The following is an 18320-nucleotide window of genomic DNA, read 5'->3' on the forward strand; positions in this document are numbered from 1 at the left end:
ATTTCAATTTTTAATTTTAGTTCTAAAATTACAAATTCTCCCAAAATCTAATTTAACTCCACTGTTCGTTATTCCGTATTCTGTGAATCCGTTTAAGTATATATGATTGTATAAATAATGTCATTATCATATCACACCATGTTGATATTTTTGGTTAAGGGTTTATTACAATTCCTTCGTTAGTTGCCGTCAGTAATGATAAAATTAAATTGTTGTTGTTTATTCTTAAACGGAACAAAAGCTTTAAAAAGAACAGCAGACGTCTGCTAAACACTGTATACCCCTGCATTAAACAGAAAATTGACTCCAGCACATTGTCTTTCTTGTTATTTTAAACCCACAATAGCTGCCAATGTACGTACGTATGAAGCAAGTACTGTGCTGTGCTAGTGATACTAAAATTTATTGTCTAATCAATATAAGATATCAAATACTTGCTAAAGTAATGTTGGAAGAGTTTAAGTAGAAATAAGATGATGCTGATAAAATAATTCGTTTTGTGTTTTTGTTTTCTTCCTCATTCAACCACATTGTACTGTTTTTTCGTTCGTTTTTTGTTTATCTAAAGGATTTGCGCTGTGCCAGTGCGGCAGTTTTATGTCTGAGAAGGATTTCTCTTGTTTGTCAATAAACAATTTAAGTGTTTGGATCTTGTGACTAGTTGTTAAAACCAATGTAATCTTAATTTCTATATTATATGTATGTATGCAGAGAGGTTTACTTGCTTGCTTGCTTTTGCTGTCATTGTCAATGGTAAAAGTAAAATATACAATTTGCCTTTTTAATCAATAGCATTTGATAAGAGGTTTTCTTAAAAAATAAGTAGAATTTTTTTTACTGCGGACATTTTGTCAGAAATGTTGATGTTTGTGATTTTGATTTGATAGCAGATTATTGTTGCTGATGAAGTAAATTTGCAAGGATAATTGTTTTGTTTTTCTATAGCCACTTTAACAAGATTTAAAAAATCTTTAACAAACATTATTTTGACTGTTCACATTTTGTCCTACACTTTAAATACCTTTTACCGTAATACCTCATTTATTTTTCCCTTTCTAGCTAATTTACCTTTATAGAGAAATCCATTAATTTGTTGTAAATTTTAATTAAAATTCTAAAAAAATCAATTATCTCTATCTGCTCATTATTGTTCTTTTATATCTCTTATGTCTCTAATACACTTTTTTTCTTGTATTAAAAATGTTTACTTTGTTTTGTTCTCATTCCTTGTTCTTCTTTATAGATTGTTAGGGAAACACCAGCTTGTTTATTATATTGTTTTACAACTTTATGACTTTTTTCACTTTGTGTTTACAAAAAAAAAAAACTGATAAAAATAAATATTTATTTAGCACTTATTGAAGCTGCAGTGGGAGAATATGGAATTATTTTGTTTACATTGATAAATATTTAAGTTTAAATAAATATGTACTTAAATTAATAAATTGTCATTATACAGTATTTATCCTGTATTTGATTTAATTACATTTAATTAAATTTGGAAAATAGTCTACGACCTTTTTCTAATACCTAGAAATGCTTAAGTGATTTTTATACAATTTATAAGTACTATATATAAACTTAGAAATCGGTTTAGTAACTGCTAAACAATCGATTGGTATTTTCTCTTTCGAATCATACAAATTTTACTTAAATAAGCAGACTGTTGGACGAAATTTTAAACCATATACCAAAATAGTACTCTCTAAACGATTGAGCTGAATCCGAATCTGTATTTTGACTAAGTTATATCGGGGAAGGAAGAAAATAAAACAGAGGTTAAACCATTTATTTGAAGTCGAAGGTTAGTTAATTAGTTTAGTAGTAGTTAGTCAGTTAGTTAATTCGTTAGTTAGTTTAATTAGTTAGTTAGTTAGTTAGTCAGTTAGTTAATTAGTTAGTTAGTTAGTTAGTTAGTTAGTTAGCTTAGTTAGTTTAGTTAGTTAGTAGTTAGTTAGTTAGTTTAGTTAGTTAGTTAGTTGTTAGTTAGTTAGTTAGTTAGTAGTAGTTAGTTAGTTAGTTAGTTAGTTAGTTAGTAGTTAGTTAGTTAGTTAGTTAGTTAGTTAGTTAGTTAGTAGTAGTAGTTAGTTAGTTAGTTAGTAGTTAGTAGTTAGTTAGTTAGTTAGTTAGTTAGTTAGTTAGTTAGTTAGTTAGTTAGTTAGTTAGTTAGTAGTTAGTTAGTTAGTTAGTTAGTTAGTTAGTTAGTTAGTTAGTTAGTTAGTTAGTTAGTTAGTTAGTTAGTTAGTTAGTTAGTTAGTTAGTTAGTTAGTTAGTTAGTTAGTTAGTTAGTTAGTTAGTTAGTTAGTAGTTAGTTAGTTAGTTAGTTAGTTAGTTAGTTAGTTAGTTAGTTAGTTAGTTAGTTAGTTAGTTAGTTAGTTAGTTAGTTAGTTAGTTAGTAGTTAGTTAGTTAGTAGTTAGTTAGTTAGTTAGTTAGTTAGTAGTTAGTTAGTTAGTTAGTTAGTTAGTTAGTTAGTTAGTTAGTTAGTAGTTAGTTAGTTAGTTAGTTAGTTAGTTAGTTAGTTAGTTAGTTAGTTAGTTTAGTTAGTTAGTTAGTTAGTTAGTTAGTAGTTAGTTAGTTAGTTAGTTAGTTGTTAGTTAGTTAGAGTTAGTTAGTTAGTTAGTAGTTAGTTAGTTAGTTAGTTAGTTAGTAGTTAGTTAGTTAGTTAGTTAGTTAGTAGTTAGTTAGTTAGTTAGTTAGTTAGTTAGTTAGTTAGTTAGTTAGTTAGTTAGTTAGTTAGTAGTTAGTTTTAGTTAGTTAGTTAGTTAGTTAGTTAGTTAGTTAGTTAGTTAGTTAGAGTTAGTTAGTTAGTAGTAGTTAGTTAGTTAGTAGTTAGTTAGTAGTTAGTTAGTTAGTAGTTAGTTAGTTAGTAGTTAGTTAGTTAGTTAGTTAGTAGTGTTAGTTAGTTAGTTAGTTAGTTAGTTAGTTAGTTAGTTAGTTTAGTTAGTTAGTTTAGTTAGTTAGTTAGTTAGTTAGTTAGTTAGTAGTTAGTTAGTTAGTAGTTAGTTAGTTAGTTAGTTAGTTAGTAGTTAGTTAGTTAGTTAGTTAGTTAGTTAGTTAGTAGTTAGTTAGTAGTTAGTTAGTTAGTTAGTTAGTAGTTAGTTAGTTAGTTAGTTTAGTTAGTTAGTTAGTTAGTTAGTTAGTTAGTTAGTTAGTTAGTTAGTTAGTTAGTTAGTAGTTAGTTAGTTAGTTAGTTAGTTAGTTAGTTAGTAGTTAGTTAGTTAGTTAGTTAGTTAGTTAGTTAGTAGTAGTTAGTTAGTTAGTTAGTTAGTTAGTTAGTTAGTTAGTTAGTGTTAGTTAGTTAGTTAGTTAGTTAGTTTAGTAGTTAGTTAGTTTAGTTAGTAGTTAGTTAGTTAGTAGTTAGTTAGTTAGTTTAGTTAGTTAGTTAGTTAGTTAGTTAGTTAGTTAGTAGTTAGTAGTTAGTTAGTAGTTAGTTAGTAGTAGTTAGTTAGTGTTAGTAGTTAGTTAGTTAGTTAGTTAGTTAGTTAGTTAGTTAGTTAGTTAGTTAGTTAGTTAGTTAGTAGTTAGTTAGTTAGTTAGTTAGTTAGTTAGTTAGTTAGTTGAAAGGAGGATGTATACACATCAAATCCTAAGAAATATTCCTAGGCGTCTATCAGGCCTGTTGTGCGGTCCTGTGCCTCAGGTGGGAATCAAAACCACACCCTGTTCCAGGTCTACCAGACTACAATACTAAGCACTAACCTACCGGAGGCCACGATATATTCATCTTATGTGATGGAGAATTTTCGGATTCAGCGCAACTTAATAGTTTAGAAATATAAAAAATGTTGGTAAAAACACGATGTGACTTGGTAGTACATGTATAACTAACTATTAAAAAAGATTGAGGTAGACTCATTCGGAAATATTGCTCGTATAAAATATTTCTATATTCTGGTTGCCTGTGAAATTCAAAGAAAAGAATCTAGAATGATGAAATTTTACCATTTTACCATACCATTTAACTCGATCGCTTGTGGTAATTTGGTTCCAAGTAACAGAACAGAGTGACAAATGAGATTTAGTTTGTAAGAGAGAAGAAAGCTCTTTGCGGATACCAGATCAATTTAAGATCAAAACAAGTAAGAGTGTTATATTCGGCCGAATCTTATATACCCACCATCAAATCATCCTTATAAATAAACTTTGATATTATCGATCTATGTTGAATCATATGTCGATATTAATATGAACATCAGGGAAATATTTGGTAGAGGGAATTTAATAAGGGCTTAAGCATGGACCGTGCTCTTCCGAATTAAAAATATTAATTTTGTTTGATACAATATTTATTATATGGAGGGTAGAGTCAATTATGGACCTATCCTTGTTGGTTTATACAATAATTATTTGTATCTAATGATGTACTTGTATATATAATTCAGTCATGAGGTTTACAATATTTATCTGAAGGGAACCGAAAATGGGTGTTTGATTAGTTATCCTCATCAAATTCAATTAAAAACATCCAGTTCCTATAAAACTACCGTAATTTGGAAGAACTTTTGAGCCATACATGAGCGTTAAAGTGATTCTCTGGAGTGAGCCGTTAAAGGCGCCCCTATATGCCCACCCCCGTATAAGTCAATTGTGGATCGATACTTCTAAAATTTAAAACGATTTTTAGTTTTTGGCTAGTACAAAACTTGTTTACGTAGATTTTCACTGCTGTAATTGCATTTTTGTGTCAGTAATGAGCGTTAAAGTCATTATCTGAAGGGGACCTTATAGAGGGGTAGGGTCAATTACAGACTGATCCTCGTCGCTAGCTACTTCCGTTTGGACTCTATCGTGTTTTCAACAGACAGACGGACAGACGGACGGACATGGCTAGATCGTCTTAGAATCTAATAAGGACCCAGAATATATATACTTTTATGGGTCTTAGACGAATATTTCAATGTGTTACAAACGGAATGACAAAAACAATATACCCCCCATCTTTTTTGATGGTGGGTATAATGAAATGGGTTTAAAAATGCGTTATTGTTTATTTGTTGAGAGTTCATAAAGGAAAAGTCGATTAATGTTCACACTATACTGGGTCTTATAACAATAAACACAATTGATATATTTTATTCCTTCGAAAAGTTTAATTCTTCGAAAATATGTACATATAAATCTGTAATATTTATTATTATGTGTATATGTAAGTCTAAGTATTTATATCGCCATAATCCCTTTATATTTATTTTCATTTTATAGAAAAAGGTGAGTTGAAAACAACAAAAACATTATATTTATGCAAGTTTTTAAGATTAAAAGCACCACTTTTACATGGCACATAATTTGTTTTCTAATATATTTAACTCAAAGCACTATTTTTTATAATAAAAAAATTCAAATTCTTTTTGTTACAATCTTTTTTTCAATAATCTTATTTTGTATAAAATTTACTTTAATTTTTTATAAAAAAACAATATATTTTTTTATATATATTTCTATAATTTAATTTTCAATTACATTAATTTAAATGAAAGTAAAAAACTCTACCAAAAAGGAAACAACCGAAAATGTTTTCAGGGCTAAAGAAAAATATGTTTTATATATATCTTTAAAATTGTATTAATAAGTAAAAAAAAAAAAAAAACAAATCATAGATCATTGTATCAAAAAACAATATTTTTTTGTTGTTGTTTTCCATACTTTTGCCAATTTGCAGTTAGAGTTATGGGCATGGACGAGAAATTGCATCAAAAGATCTTCGAAGATAATTTATCATTAATCGATACACCATTGATAGCGACAACAACAAATACAATATACCATCCTGGTGCTGGTTCCTCGCATGGTTACAAAGACATACTACCGTATCCGTATCCCATCAATTTGACCGAATTTCATCATCGACATAATATGGCGCAAGAAGTAACTATAATACCAGATGTCATAGATACTGGTATCGGTTATTCAAGTATGTTTCATTTCTTAATATTTTTTTTTTTTAACAAATTAAAAATTTCCCTCTGAATAAAATAAAATAAAGTTTTAATACCTTTTGCTTTAATAATACCTATTTCTTCTTAAAAAAAACTAATTTAATATACTAAAGGAAGAAAAAATTTAAATTAAATGGTTTTACTTTTTATTTATTTTTCTTATAAATATTTAGGAGTTTAGGCTTAATTTTGTGTTTATAAATTATTGGTTTCATTTCGTTCTACTGTAAGATCTATGTTAATGTAAGAAAAATAAAGCCACTTTATTAAACAAAAATAATTAATAAAAGGAGTTTAAATGTTTTTTATAACATTATAAATTTTGTTGAATAAATTCTTTTACATATTTAATTTAAATTTTCATTTTTATTTTTCGTTTCTAGTAGTTTGCTATTTTTATAAGTTTTCTTATAAATTTTTGCTTAGTTTTTTCTAAAAAAATAAAAAAAATATAAAATTACAAAAAGTTCCAAAAATTACAATTTTAAATAATCAATTTCGTTTTCTTTATATTGTATTAAACAATTTTTGAAAAACATATTTAAAAAATGTTAAATAACAAAGTTTTTTCAAAGCACGCTAATTCAAGTTTTCTTTTCTTAATCAAAAGCACTGAAATTTTTGTTACAAAAATTAAAAACTAAAAAAAACTTAAACATTTAAAAACTAATATACAAAACAAATTTTACATACAATTTTATTTATTTGTAAATCAATTTCTTACTAAAACCAAACAAAAAAAAAAAAAAAAACAACAAATCTAACAGAAATGTTTTAATAAATTTCCCCCTTTTTTTAATAAAAAAAAAGAACAAAACTACAACACCTTACACCAAAATCATTAAACAATTAATAACATTGATGAATATTAACATCAAAATACCTACAACTAAAACCGAAAACAACAAATAAAATTGTTCATTCATTTAGTTCATCCTACAAAAACCAATAAAACCAAAATCGAATCAAATCAAAAATGAAGCAAATGCCACAAAATTTTACATTTTCATCATAAAATGTCAATTTAAAACTCAGTTTTCAAATTGTTGATCATTGAACCAATTCCAAAGAACAAACTCCACATCAAAAATACATTAAATTGTAATTAACTCATTTTTGTTAATTGTTTATTTAAGTTGCTTTAAATCTCAATCATCTCAAATGCTAAATCAGCAAAAGAACTAAATGTTTTAGTTTCAAAATTCAAGCTTCTATCAAAACTGTGATATCATTTTCAATATAATTTTTATGCTTTTAGTTAATTTTTTCTAATTTCTTCTATTTTTTAAGTTTAATTACAATTTAAGTTGCAGTAGAAATTTTGAAAAAAAATATTATTTTTTTTATATTTTTCTTTTCATATGTATTTATGAAAATTGTAGCTAAAAAAAAAGAAATTAAAGACAATTCTGCACAAATATGTATATCTTAAAATAATAATATATTTATATACAGAAACTTAAAGATTCGTAATTATTTTATAAACAAAACATTAGCTTACTTCTAACAGGTGTAAGTTTTTATTTATTAAAAATAAAAAATAACCAGAATTATAAATGTGCTAGTCGTTTTTATAAAAAATTTAGTTAGTATTTCTCTTTCTTTTCCTTTTTTGTCTTAAATAAAGCGATAAATTCCTTTAGTTAACCTGGCTAAGACCCTACAATCTGTAAGAACTGAAATAGTGCTAAAATTATTGAGTTCCCCTCTAAAAGTGCAGTTTATTATTATTTTTGTGTGTTTTGTTTTGAAATATAAAAAAATCATTTTTAAGGGTTGTTTTTATTTAAAATAAAATTTAGGTATAATTTCTTAACTTTTAAATATTAATTTAAATAATACAAAATGAAAATCGTTGTATTAAAGAATTTATAAAATACGCTACTAATAAATATTAATCATACGCTCTAGATCTAAAGAATTGTCGACAATTTCTAATAACTGGATTTCGAATAGTTTGAGTACATTTTAGTATACATATGTATGGACATTAGGGTGTCCCGTGGACCATATGGTAATGAAATCATGATTTTCAATCGCTAGTAGTGAGCTGAGGACCTTAAAAAAAATTTGTATTTTTCTCGTATTAATAGTATATATAAAGCTCATCGTTTGAGAGGTAATCTTACAAAAAATGATCCACCGGACACCCTCATGTACATTATGTACATATGTAAGTATATGGGGAATTTTATGTCAAATGACCCAACTCAAAAATCGATTTTAACAAAATTCGCATTAAGGTTTGTACTATTGGATAGTAGGTCAACAACAATTTTTCAGCTCAATCGGTCAAGAATTTCCGGACCTAGGCTTTGCATCCCACTAAGTGACCACAAAGCTCTTGGAAATCAAGCTCAAGGAAATGGTCTAAGCTTTCTTTTGAGTAAAAAAGAAAACAGCAAAAACGTCCATTTTGAAAAAATAGGGGAAAATTAAGCGCAATATATTGAAAAAAAGTAGTCTCGAGTTAAAAAATAACTTATTTGGTAGATATCCCACTCACATCCCATTATGGGACTATAAAGTCCTTCAAGGAAATTGTATAAGCCTTTTTAAGCAAAAAAAGGGCCCATTTAAAAAAAATATATTTTTTTTTTAATAAAAAACTTCTTTGGACAATTTTTGCTAGGACCAATAGGTGAAAAGTTACACTCATTTGAATAAAACCCTGTACGACCAAAATGTCCAACTTTGACCACCTCTAAGTCCGGTAGTTCTTGACCGTTAGAGCAGAAAATTTGTGCCTGGCCTACTACCGCATAGTACTAACTTTGGTGCAAATCGGAAGACATCGATTTTTAAAGTTGGGTCACTAGACACGAAATTCCTCATATACTAATTCTTTAAAACAGTTTACAAACCAGCCAATTGATGAATCTATTATACCGTCCGAAAAAAGAGAAATCAATTCGTTAGACACGAACCGGATGGTATAGGTCTGAAACTATAAATTTAATGGAGAAAAACTGCGTTTTTTTAAAAAGTTTAAAAAAGTAAATTTAAAAAAAATGTAAATACTTCTATTGATCAAACAATGTCAAGCGAACAAGAAGAGTTGGGAAATATTTTGTATTATATTTATTTTATACTGTCAGGGTAAAAAGATGTCAAAAATGTCTTTTAAAATTTGTATCCTTTAATATCTATTTAGGTTTTCTCTAATATTTAAAAAAAAAAAAATTTGAAGGACATTTTTTACATCTTTTGATCCTGACAGAATAAAATAAAAATATCACAAAATATTTTACAGATCTTCTTGTTCACTGAACATCAAATTTGCCATTGTTTGAGCTGTAGAAGTATTTGTTTTTTTTTTTTTTTTTTTTGAAAAATAGACTTTTTAAAGTTTTGAAGTCTTTTAAAAAGGACACAGGATTACGAATTGAAAAAAATAAAAACGCAGTTTTCCTCCATTAAAATTAAAGTTTCAGACGTATATCATCCGGTTAGTGTCGGACGGTAATAATGTAAAATATCCTACCAAGTTATAAAGTTCAAAATATCGTAAAATGTATTCGATGATTTGGTACATTTGTACATACACATATACAATGTAATAAAATTACAGCATTTAAACAAAATCCGAAACCACCCTTTGCAACATCTGTTTGGCGTTCTTATGAGAGTTCATACAAATTTTACCTTCGACTATAGTTCCATAACTATGTTTATTTGCTTTTCAGAAGATATGTCGGATCTTTTATTATCTCTTGAAGATAATTTTAATTTTATTAGATTTAGATTGCCTTTAAATTTACAAACTCAGTTTTAATTTAAATTTACCATGATATTTAACTTTTTGGTAATGTTTCAACTGGTTCTTTTGTAAAAATTGTGATACGCAAATAAAAAGTATGAAAAAATATATATATTTCTAAAGCTAACATTTATTTTAATAAAAAAAAGATATCTTATGTATTTTAAAGTTATGGAGCATTGTTACATATATATTACATTAAATAAATTACCAAATTTTAATTTAATAAGAATTAATAAAACAGTTGAAATGTAATTTTTTTTGTATATTTAACCAATTGCCAAATTAAATATCCTGCTTCAAAGCGTATGAGTAATATTTAATTCTCACATTTTTAGTACATTTAAATTCAATAGATACGTTGATTATTGAAAACTAAAAGGTAATACATAATACAACGATTTTCAAATAAAAGAACTATTCTTGTATTAATACTACTACTACTATTTATATAAATGCTCTATGTATGTCTGTATAATTACCTATTTATTAAAAGTATATCTACTATATCTACAATTTCATTTACATTTTCATGAGAACATATTACTGAAAATGCTGAAACTTATTCTCAACAAAAATTAATTAAAAAATATTTTCTATCTTCTCTTTCTTTTTTCATATTTTTTTCCTTTTTATCTGCTAACAAAAAACGAAAATATAAAAAAAATATTTATTCCTATTACAAACGTGTTTTTTCATATTTTTTTAAACGAAAAAAAAAAAAACTAAAACAACGACAATGTAAAATGGATTGGAAATTTTGCAAAAAAAAAACTACTACTGCAACTAAATCTACATGCAATTACAACATGTAAAATAATACAATTGAAAAAAATGAACATTAAAAAAAATTCTTTAAATATGTAAAATTAAACAAAAAAAAAAAATAAACCTGGAAAAATTGGCAAAACTTTTTCATTTTGCCATAAAACTAAAAATGAAACATGAATATCATCTATTCAACTACTTGGAACAACAACAAAAATACTAATACAAAAAATTCTGCACTTGAACACGTATATCTAACTGCTTGTCTTTGGAACTGAATAATGTAATGGTAAATGTAAACTGCATTTCTGTAAATGGACCAAAACTTAAACTACTCCAAACTCTTCTTAATACATCTTTTATGTCTGTTTGTATGGACAACAAAAAATTGTATGGTTTGCTACAAAACATAATGATGACAACGTCATCATGTTGATAATGATGTTGTTGATAATATGTATGCAATTATACAACAACTATGCAATAAATGAAAAACTTTTTCTACCTTGTATCGTTGGTTGCGAACAATGTATATATGTTTCTCTGACTTGTGTATGTGTTTTTTTTTTAAACACTAACTACTTTTGGGGAACTTGGAATTTTTTCGTTTTTTTTCTTCGAAATTATCATTTGTGCTGTTTGGTTTTGTGTCAACCCTTAATGCTTATGAACTTCAACAAAATGCTTGTTTGTGGATCTTGCAACTATTACTCAGGTGGTCCGGATGTTGAAGAGAACACCTCAACGGATATAATCAAGCAACACTTTCAGGTAAGTAAACAGCTAGAACAAGTAAAACCCTTAATGTACCTTACCAAAAAAATCCCAGTTTTACCAGATTCTTAACTTTTGTTTGTGTGTAAGGAAAGAAGGCCTAAACATAATGGATACAAATTTGGAGTAGAAGATTTAAGATAAATTAAGCAAATATTTTGAAAATAGTTTCGTTTACAACACATGTCTTTTGAATATGTACATATGTATTATGTATGTACACTATACATATATGTATATGGTAGTAAGATTTAAAAAGTATTAATTCTTTAAAATTTAATTTGTTATAAAACGGAATGAATTTTTGTTTAATATTTAAGAACATTTCGTATACCTATAAGACGAAATATAGAAACTGTGAAATTGTTCGTTAGTGTTAGTTAGGTAGTTAGTTAGTTAGTAGTTAGTTAGTTAGTTGTTAGTTAGTTAGTTAGTTAGTAGTTAGTTAGTTAGTAGTTAGTTAGTTAGTAGTTAGTTAGTTAGTTAGTTAGTTAGTAGTTAGTTAGTTAGTTAGTAGTTAGTTAGTTAGTTAGTTAGTAGTTAGTTAGTTAGTAGTTAGTAGTTAGTTAGTAGTTAGTTAGTTAGTTAGTTAGTTAGTTAGTTAGTAGTAGTTAGTTAGTAGTAGTAGTTAGTTAGTTAGTTAGTTAGTAGTTAGTAGTTAGTTAGTTAGTTAGTTAGTTAGTTAGTAGTAGTAGTAGTTAGTTAGTTAGTTAGTTAGTTAGTTAGTAGTTAGTTAGTTAGTTAGTTAGTTAGTTAGTTAGTTAGTTAGTTAGTTAGTTAGTTAGTAGTAGTTAGTTAGTAGTTAGTTAGTTAGTAGTTAGTTCGTTAGTTAGTTAGTTAGTTAGTTTAGTTAGTTAGTTAGTTAGTTAGTAGTTAGTAGTTAGTTAGTTAGTTAGTTCGTAGTTAGTAGTTAGTTAGTTAGTTAGTTAGTTAGTTAGTTAGTTAGTTAGTAGTTAGTTAGTTAGTTAGTTAGTAGTTAGTTAGTTAGTTAGTTAGTTAGTTAGTAGTTAGTTAGTTAGTTAGTTAGTTAGTTAGTTAGTTAGTTAGTAGTTAGTTAGTTAGTTAGTTAGTTAGTTAGTTAGTTAGTTAGTTAGTAGTTAGTTAGTTAGTAGTTAGTTAGTAGTTAGTTAGTTAGTTAGTTAGTTAGTTAGTTAGTTAGTTAGTTAGTTAGTTAGTTAGTTAGTTAGTTAGTTAGTTAGTTAGTTAGTAGTTAGTTAGTTAGTTAGTTAGTTAGTTAGTTAGTTAGTTAGTTAGTTAGTTAGTTAGTTAGTTAGTTAGTTAGTTAGTTAGTTAGTTAGTTAGTAGTTAGTTAGTTAGTTAGTTAGTTAGTAGTTAGTTAGGTAGTTAGTTAGTTAGTTCGTTAGTTAGTTAGTTAGTTAGTTAGTTAGTTAGTTTAGTTAGTTAGTTAGTTAGTTAGTTAGTTAGTAGTTAGTTAGTTAGTTAGTTAGTTAGTTAGTTAGTTAGTTAGTTAGTTAGTAGTTAGTAGTTAGTTAGTTAGTTAGTTAGTTAGTTAGTTAGTTAGTTTAGTTAGTTAGTTAGTTAGTTAGTTAGTTAGTTAGTTAGTTAGTTAGTTAGTTAGTTAGTTAGTTAGTTAGTTAGTTAGTTAGTTAGTTAGTTAGTTAGTTAGTTAGTAGTTAGTTAGTTAGTAGTTAGTTAGTTAGTTAGTTAGTTAGTAGTTAGTTAGTTAGTAGTTAGTTAGTTAGTTAGTTAGTTAGTTAGTTAGTTAGTTAGTTAGTTAGTTAGTTAGTAGTTAGTTAGTTAGTTAGTTAGTAGTTAGTAGTTAGTTAGTTAGTTAGTTAGTTAGTTAGTTAGTTAGTTAGTTAGTTAGTTAGTTAGTTAGTTAGTTAGTTAGTTAGTTAGTTAGTTAGTTAGTTAGTTAGTTAGTTAGTAGTTAGTTAGTTAGTTAGTAGTTAGTAGTTAGTTAGTTAGTAGTTAGTTAGTTAGTTAGTTAGTTAGTTAGTTAGTTAGTTAGTTAGTTAGTAGTTAGTTAGTTAGTTAGTTAGTTAGTTAGTTAGTTAGTTAGTTAGTAGTTAGTTAGTTAGTTAGTTAGTTAGTTAGTTAGTTAGTTAGTTAGTTAGTAGTTAGTTAGTTAGTAGTTAGTTAGTTAGTTAGTTAGTAGTTAGTTAGTTAGTTAGTTAGTTAGTTAGTTAGTTAGTTAGTGTTAGTTAGTTAGTTAGTTAGTAGTAGTTAGTTAGTTAGTTAGTTAGTAGTTAGTTAGTTAGTAGTAGTAGTTAGTTAGTTAGTTAGTTAGTTAGTTAGTTAGTTAGTTAGTTAGTAGTTAGTTAGTTAGTTAGTTAGTTAGTTAGTTAGTTAGTTAGTTAGTAGTTAGTTAGTTAGTTAGTTAGTTAGTTAGTTAGTTAGTTAGTTAGTTAGTTAGTTAGTTAGTTAGTTAGTAGTTAGTTAGTTACCTCTTTTACTAAAAGACTGGCATAATTCAAAAACGTTGTTTCGAGAAAAACTACTTTGAATGTTTGAAGACATTTTCCATATCTGAACTAATGTGTTTCATATATACAGGCCTGTCACAGAATTTCATTCCGATCGAAAGTGGAATTATTTCCGTATTTTTGCTTCTTCTAAAAAAGAAAACGAAAAATTCTTTCGGAATGAAACCACTTTCAGTTTTTGAAGTGGAATTGATATTTGTATGTAATTAACGCTTTTCTTAGTTTTAATAATAAGAACCTTTACTAAAAACATGGTTCTTGTTTTGATTAGCTAAACAAGAACAATTTTAAATGAAATCTATGTAATTTTATTCATTTTTTGTCAATTTACGAAATAATTCGGAATTTGGAGAAGCTAAAACAAAAATGATCGGAATAATAATACGGAATTGAAACCATTTCGATCGGAATGTGTGACAGACCTGATAAAACCATATATACGTTTACAGTACAGATCAAAATATACCAAGTCTAAATTTAAACTAAATTTTTATTTGTCAAATGTATGACTTAATTTTGCCGTTTAGAACTAAAATTTATCCTAAATAACACCCAAAATAAAATACTTTTTGAAAAGATATAAAACCATATTAAATAGTTTAAAACGGACTATACTTTGTAACACACAGTTCAGAAAACAAAAATTATGCTACGCTTTTAGTAAATGAGCGCTGTGATTAGGTTTACTAGTTTACAACATTGGCTGCAATAAAAAATTTTATTAATTTTCCATTTCAAACAAAAGTAAGTTGTTTAATCTAAAATCAAAATATTACTTTCCTAAACTTCACAAAAAAATAATTACTTAAATCAAAATTGGTAACTTATGACTGCATAAATAATACAAACATCACTATACCAAAAATAGTAAAAAAAAAACTTCAATATTTTAACGATGATCCAAATGTTTGAAAGGCTTTATGCCCAAACTACTATTATCTGATTGAACTCATTCATTTAGAAAGTCCTTTGTGTTATTGTTTATATTCCTGCCTTGCCTTATTTAGTCCAGGTTATTGTAAGGTTGTATTGTTATTTATAATTTTTTGTATTGTTGTCTTTTCTCTCATTAGAGTACCTGTCATACAGCATTGGATACATGTCGTGAAGATCCGTCCTGTTTATCGTCCTTACAACCAATGCTACAACACTGTGAAATGCATCGTTGTAATCGTAATGCATGCATGACTTCATTGCAGGCATTTTATAAAGGTCCACATGAGGACTTAAATTTAGATGTGGCCTTTTGTTTATGCAAGTAAGTATAACGTAGATACCATATATATACATAGATACATACACAGAACTTTTATATGATTTTTGGAATAAATAGCTTTCTAAAACACACTCAGATTGATGATATACCTACATAGAAACATACAAAAATAGTCATATAGAGATATATAGTTTTGATTTACCTTTAACTGCATTGAGTTGTTAAAAGAAACAGAACAGAAAAACAATAACAACTGAAACTAAAATAGAAAAAAACTAAAACCAAAAATCAAACAAACGAATAAACAAACTTTTGCCCTGCATCAACTACTACTACTCTTTTTAGATAATTGTTTGTGGGTTTTTTGGTTTAGTTTGTTTTGCTCTGATGTATTTTGAAGCTGTTTTTTGTGTTCTGCTTTTTTTAAAACCATTTGGTTTTTCACTTTTTGCAGAAATGATAATTTTTGAATTTTTATTATCCTTTGTGAATATACCTGTGACGACTATCTATCTAACTGTTGTTGGTTTTTTCTCTATTTTTCCATGTTCATAGAAAAACAACAAATCGTCATGATAGTTGTATGATTGCTCAGGAAAAACTACATCCGGTTTGTGCACAAAGACCACCCGACAATAATAATCAACAGAGCTATACCCCACCACCATCATGTCATGCTGTGGCTGAAGCGTGCAAAGAAGATCGTGAATGTCGGTAAGTATCATTTGAAAACAACAAATCATAATTTCTGTTTTAGAAATTTGATATGATATTAACATGGATATGATTACGTAATGCTAACATACATACACACGTACATATGATGCCTGGAAGAGAACAAGGGCGTGAAGACCACTTTTTCCAAAATGTGTTTTTTACGAAGAAGTGTTTAACTGATATGTTTACTACTACTAAATAAAATTAATATATAAATTTGAACTTTTCTATCTGCAATCAACGACGAATTTTAGAATTACATATTTTTAATTAAAAATTTGTTAACCATATTTGTGTTCTGGGGTTAATTTTTGGAGCTGGGTTAAATGTTAGAAGCCACTTTCTTAGAGGTTTCCATTTTTATCATATTTTACGCAAAGGAATAATATGAAATTCTTATGTAAAATGAAAGGCTCATTCAATGTCATATAGACAAATTTGAAATTGTGAAGTTTTTAGGAAAATTATTTTTTTTTTTTTTTTTTTGAAGTTCATTCATTCATATCTTATTTTATTTGAATTTTTGAAAATCAACGTTCACCCGAAAACAGTATTTAATATTTTGTTTCTAGGTCTAGTAGTTCACATCCTCATTGAGAATTTTTAATATACCTCAAAATGTGCAAGTTTCCCCCCAAAAAAGTGCCCACTGTGATCTTATTTACCGCGTGTTATTAAAAGGACTAAGAATATATTTAAGGAACATATTAGCGGTACATAAATGCTGTGAAGTTTTTTTTAGAATTTTATCACAAAATCTAAGGATATTTTTTAAAAATTTTACGATTCTGCATAGGCTTGCCAAAAAAAAAATAAAAATTTAAAATAAATTTAAATCTTGAAGCAAAAGAGATAACACACACATACTTTTTATAGATTACGAAAAGTGCAAATTGGCAACTTCCACTAACTATATTACCGCATATCCAACTAAAGCCCCCTTTACACGAGCACACAAGTAATATGATCTGTCAAAATTTTGTGTGGAAGAGTACGGATGGGATTGTCTAAACGCTATATGTAATGAAAACAACACACATTGAAAGAAAATACGGATGGAGAATTTGACAGTCGTATGACTCTCTTCATTTTTTGAAATGATTAAAAAAACAAGCAGGTCGCATTAGATCAGGGATGTATTTTTATGTAAACATATACAAAAAATGTGAAATCATACGACTTTACGTACGTAAAATGTGATAGTGCAAAGGGCCCTTAACTAGTTCTCTCATAAATAAAGGGATCGATATTTTGTCGAAACGTTCACTTTATTTCACTATCAAAATCAATAGTTCACATTGAAATCAATAGAGAATAAATAGCAGAAAAATTAAATGTTTTAAAAATGTCACTTTGATAGCCACATGTAGTGCTTAAAGTATTCACATGGTACATTTTTGACGAAATATGTAGAATGCAGAAAGTGTCCGATTTCATTTATTGAGGCAAAAAATGCAAAAATTGTTACAATAATTACATGCTATTCAGAACAACAATTGGAGCTCTGTATGAACAAGACATCAGAAGCAGCTACAAATGATAGACACCAAGTTCAACCGCATTTTCAGAATTATTGTTTTCTTTTTTGTTGGAGTATTTGAACTAGTGAAAATAATGGAAACATGTTATGCATAAGGTGTCAATCGGCCAATCGCAATGACATCCCCATGTTAAATTCAACAGTATGTGAGGAGTAGTCATACTTTAAATATCATCTCATTCGGATCATAGATGGCTTAGGTCTCTGGATATTTCTTTTTCTATTAAAAAATTTCATATTAAATTTATTATATAATGTTACCAAAGTGATGGATAGAATTTTGTAAAAAAAATTTTCTATTAATCAGGAAAGGTTGATACAAAAAATAGAAAAAACACTTTATCTGTAAGAATATCTAAACATCCATATTTTTTTGGAATCTTTAGTGCTAAAGTACAATTTAGTTATTTAACCAATACCGCAAGGTTCTGTTACCTAAAATGTACTCTGAATAGAGAAATAAAATTCATTTTAATCTCATGCATTTTTGAAGAGTTATTCTTAAGCACGTTGTTGCTAATTTGTCGTTTTTTAGCTTTGTTACTATTATATAATTAGAAGTTGACACGATGAGATTGTATGTTTAGTACATACATACCATCTACATACATACATATGTATGTATGTATGTTTATATGTATAAAATATATATTATATTTATACACACAAAGTCACTCCTACTCTTTTATACATAAATGAATAAGTACAGCCCCGGAAGTTCGGAGTGTCCGGCTCTTAATAGAGGTTATAGCTATAATATAGTTCTTGTTGTTAAAAAATTTATATGACTAGATATTTACTTTATATGCTTAAATACTTAAGAGGCAATAGAATTTCTTAATAGCATTAAAGTGAAGTCTGACATCATTTCTGAAAATAAATAGTTAAAAACTTAGAAAAAAATAGTGTTTAAAACGGATACATTAAGACATCTTCCAAAACTGCTGAGTAATATAGATATTTATCTAAGCATGGGTGTACAAAGATTTAAGTTTGTCGTTATTTACGGCATTATTGTGTCATTATGTATTTAACTTGACTAAACGACCGCAAAATACGTGGCTGTAAAATTAATTGCCTTTTAAGTGAATCACACTTGTTAGCAGTGCAAGGATGAGAACAAGTAGGAGTAAATGTAGAAAGAGCAGATATTTCCCCTAG

General features: G+C 27.2%; 1 protein-coding gene across 3 annotated transcripts in view; it reads left to right on the forward strand.

The window, feature by feature from the left end:
* Nucleotides 1-18320, forward strand: part of LOC119604992 — a 188026-nt gene that overhangs the window by 140651 nt on the left and 29055 nt on the right. For 2 of the 3 annotated variants that reach the window (XM_037957932.1, XM_037957929.1), the window contains 3 exons: nucleotides 11181-11236; nucleotides 14760-14944; nucleotides 15458-15616. In XM_037957932.1, coding sequence (XP_037813860.1) covers nucleotides 11181-11236; nucleotides 14760-14944; nucleotides 15458-15616 — 400 coding nt within the window. Of the gene's footprint in view, nucleotides 1-11180; nucleotides 11237-14759; nucleotides 14945-15457; nucleotides 15617-18320 lie in introns of those variants that run through there. The other variant, XM_037957931.1, reaches the window with a different exon arrangement.

Source organism: Lucilia sericata, unplaced genomic scaffold, assembly GCF_015586225.1.
Source record: "Lucilia sericata isolate MDLA Ls3-8-SP2 unplaced genomic scaffold, ASM1558622v1 Contig000449F_arrow, whole genome shotgun sequence".
Classification (NCBI taxonomy): domain Eukaryota; kingdom Metazoa; phylum Arthropoda; class Insecta; order Diptera; family Calliphoridae; genus Lucilia; species Lucilia sericata.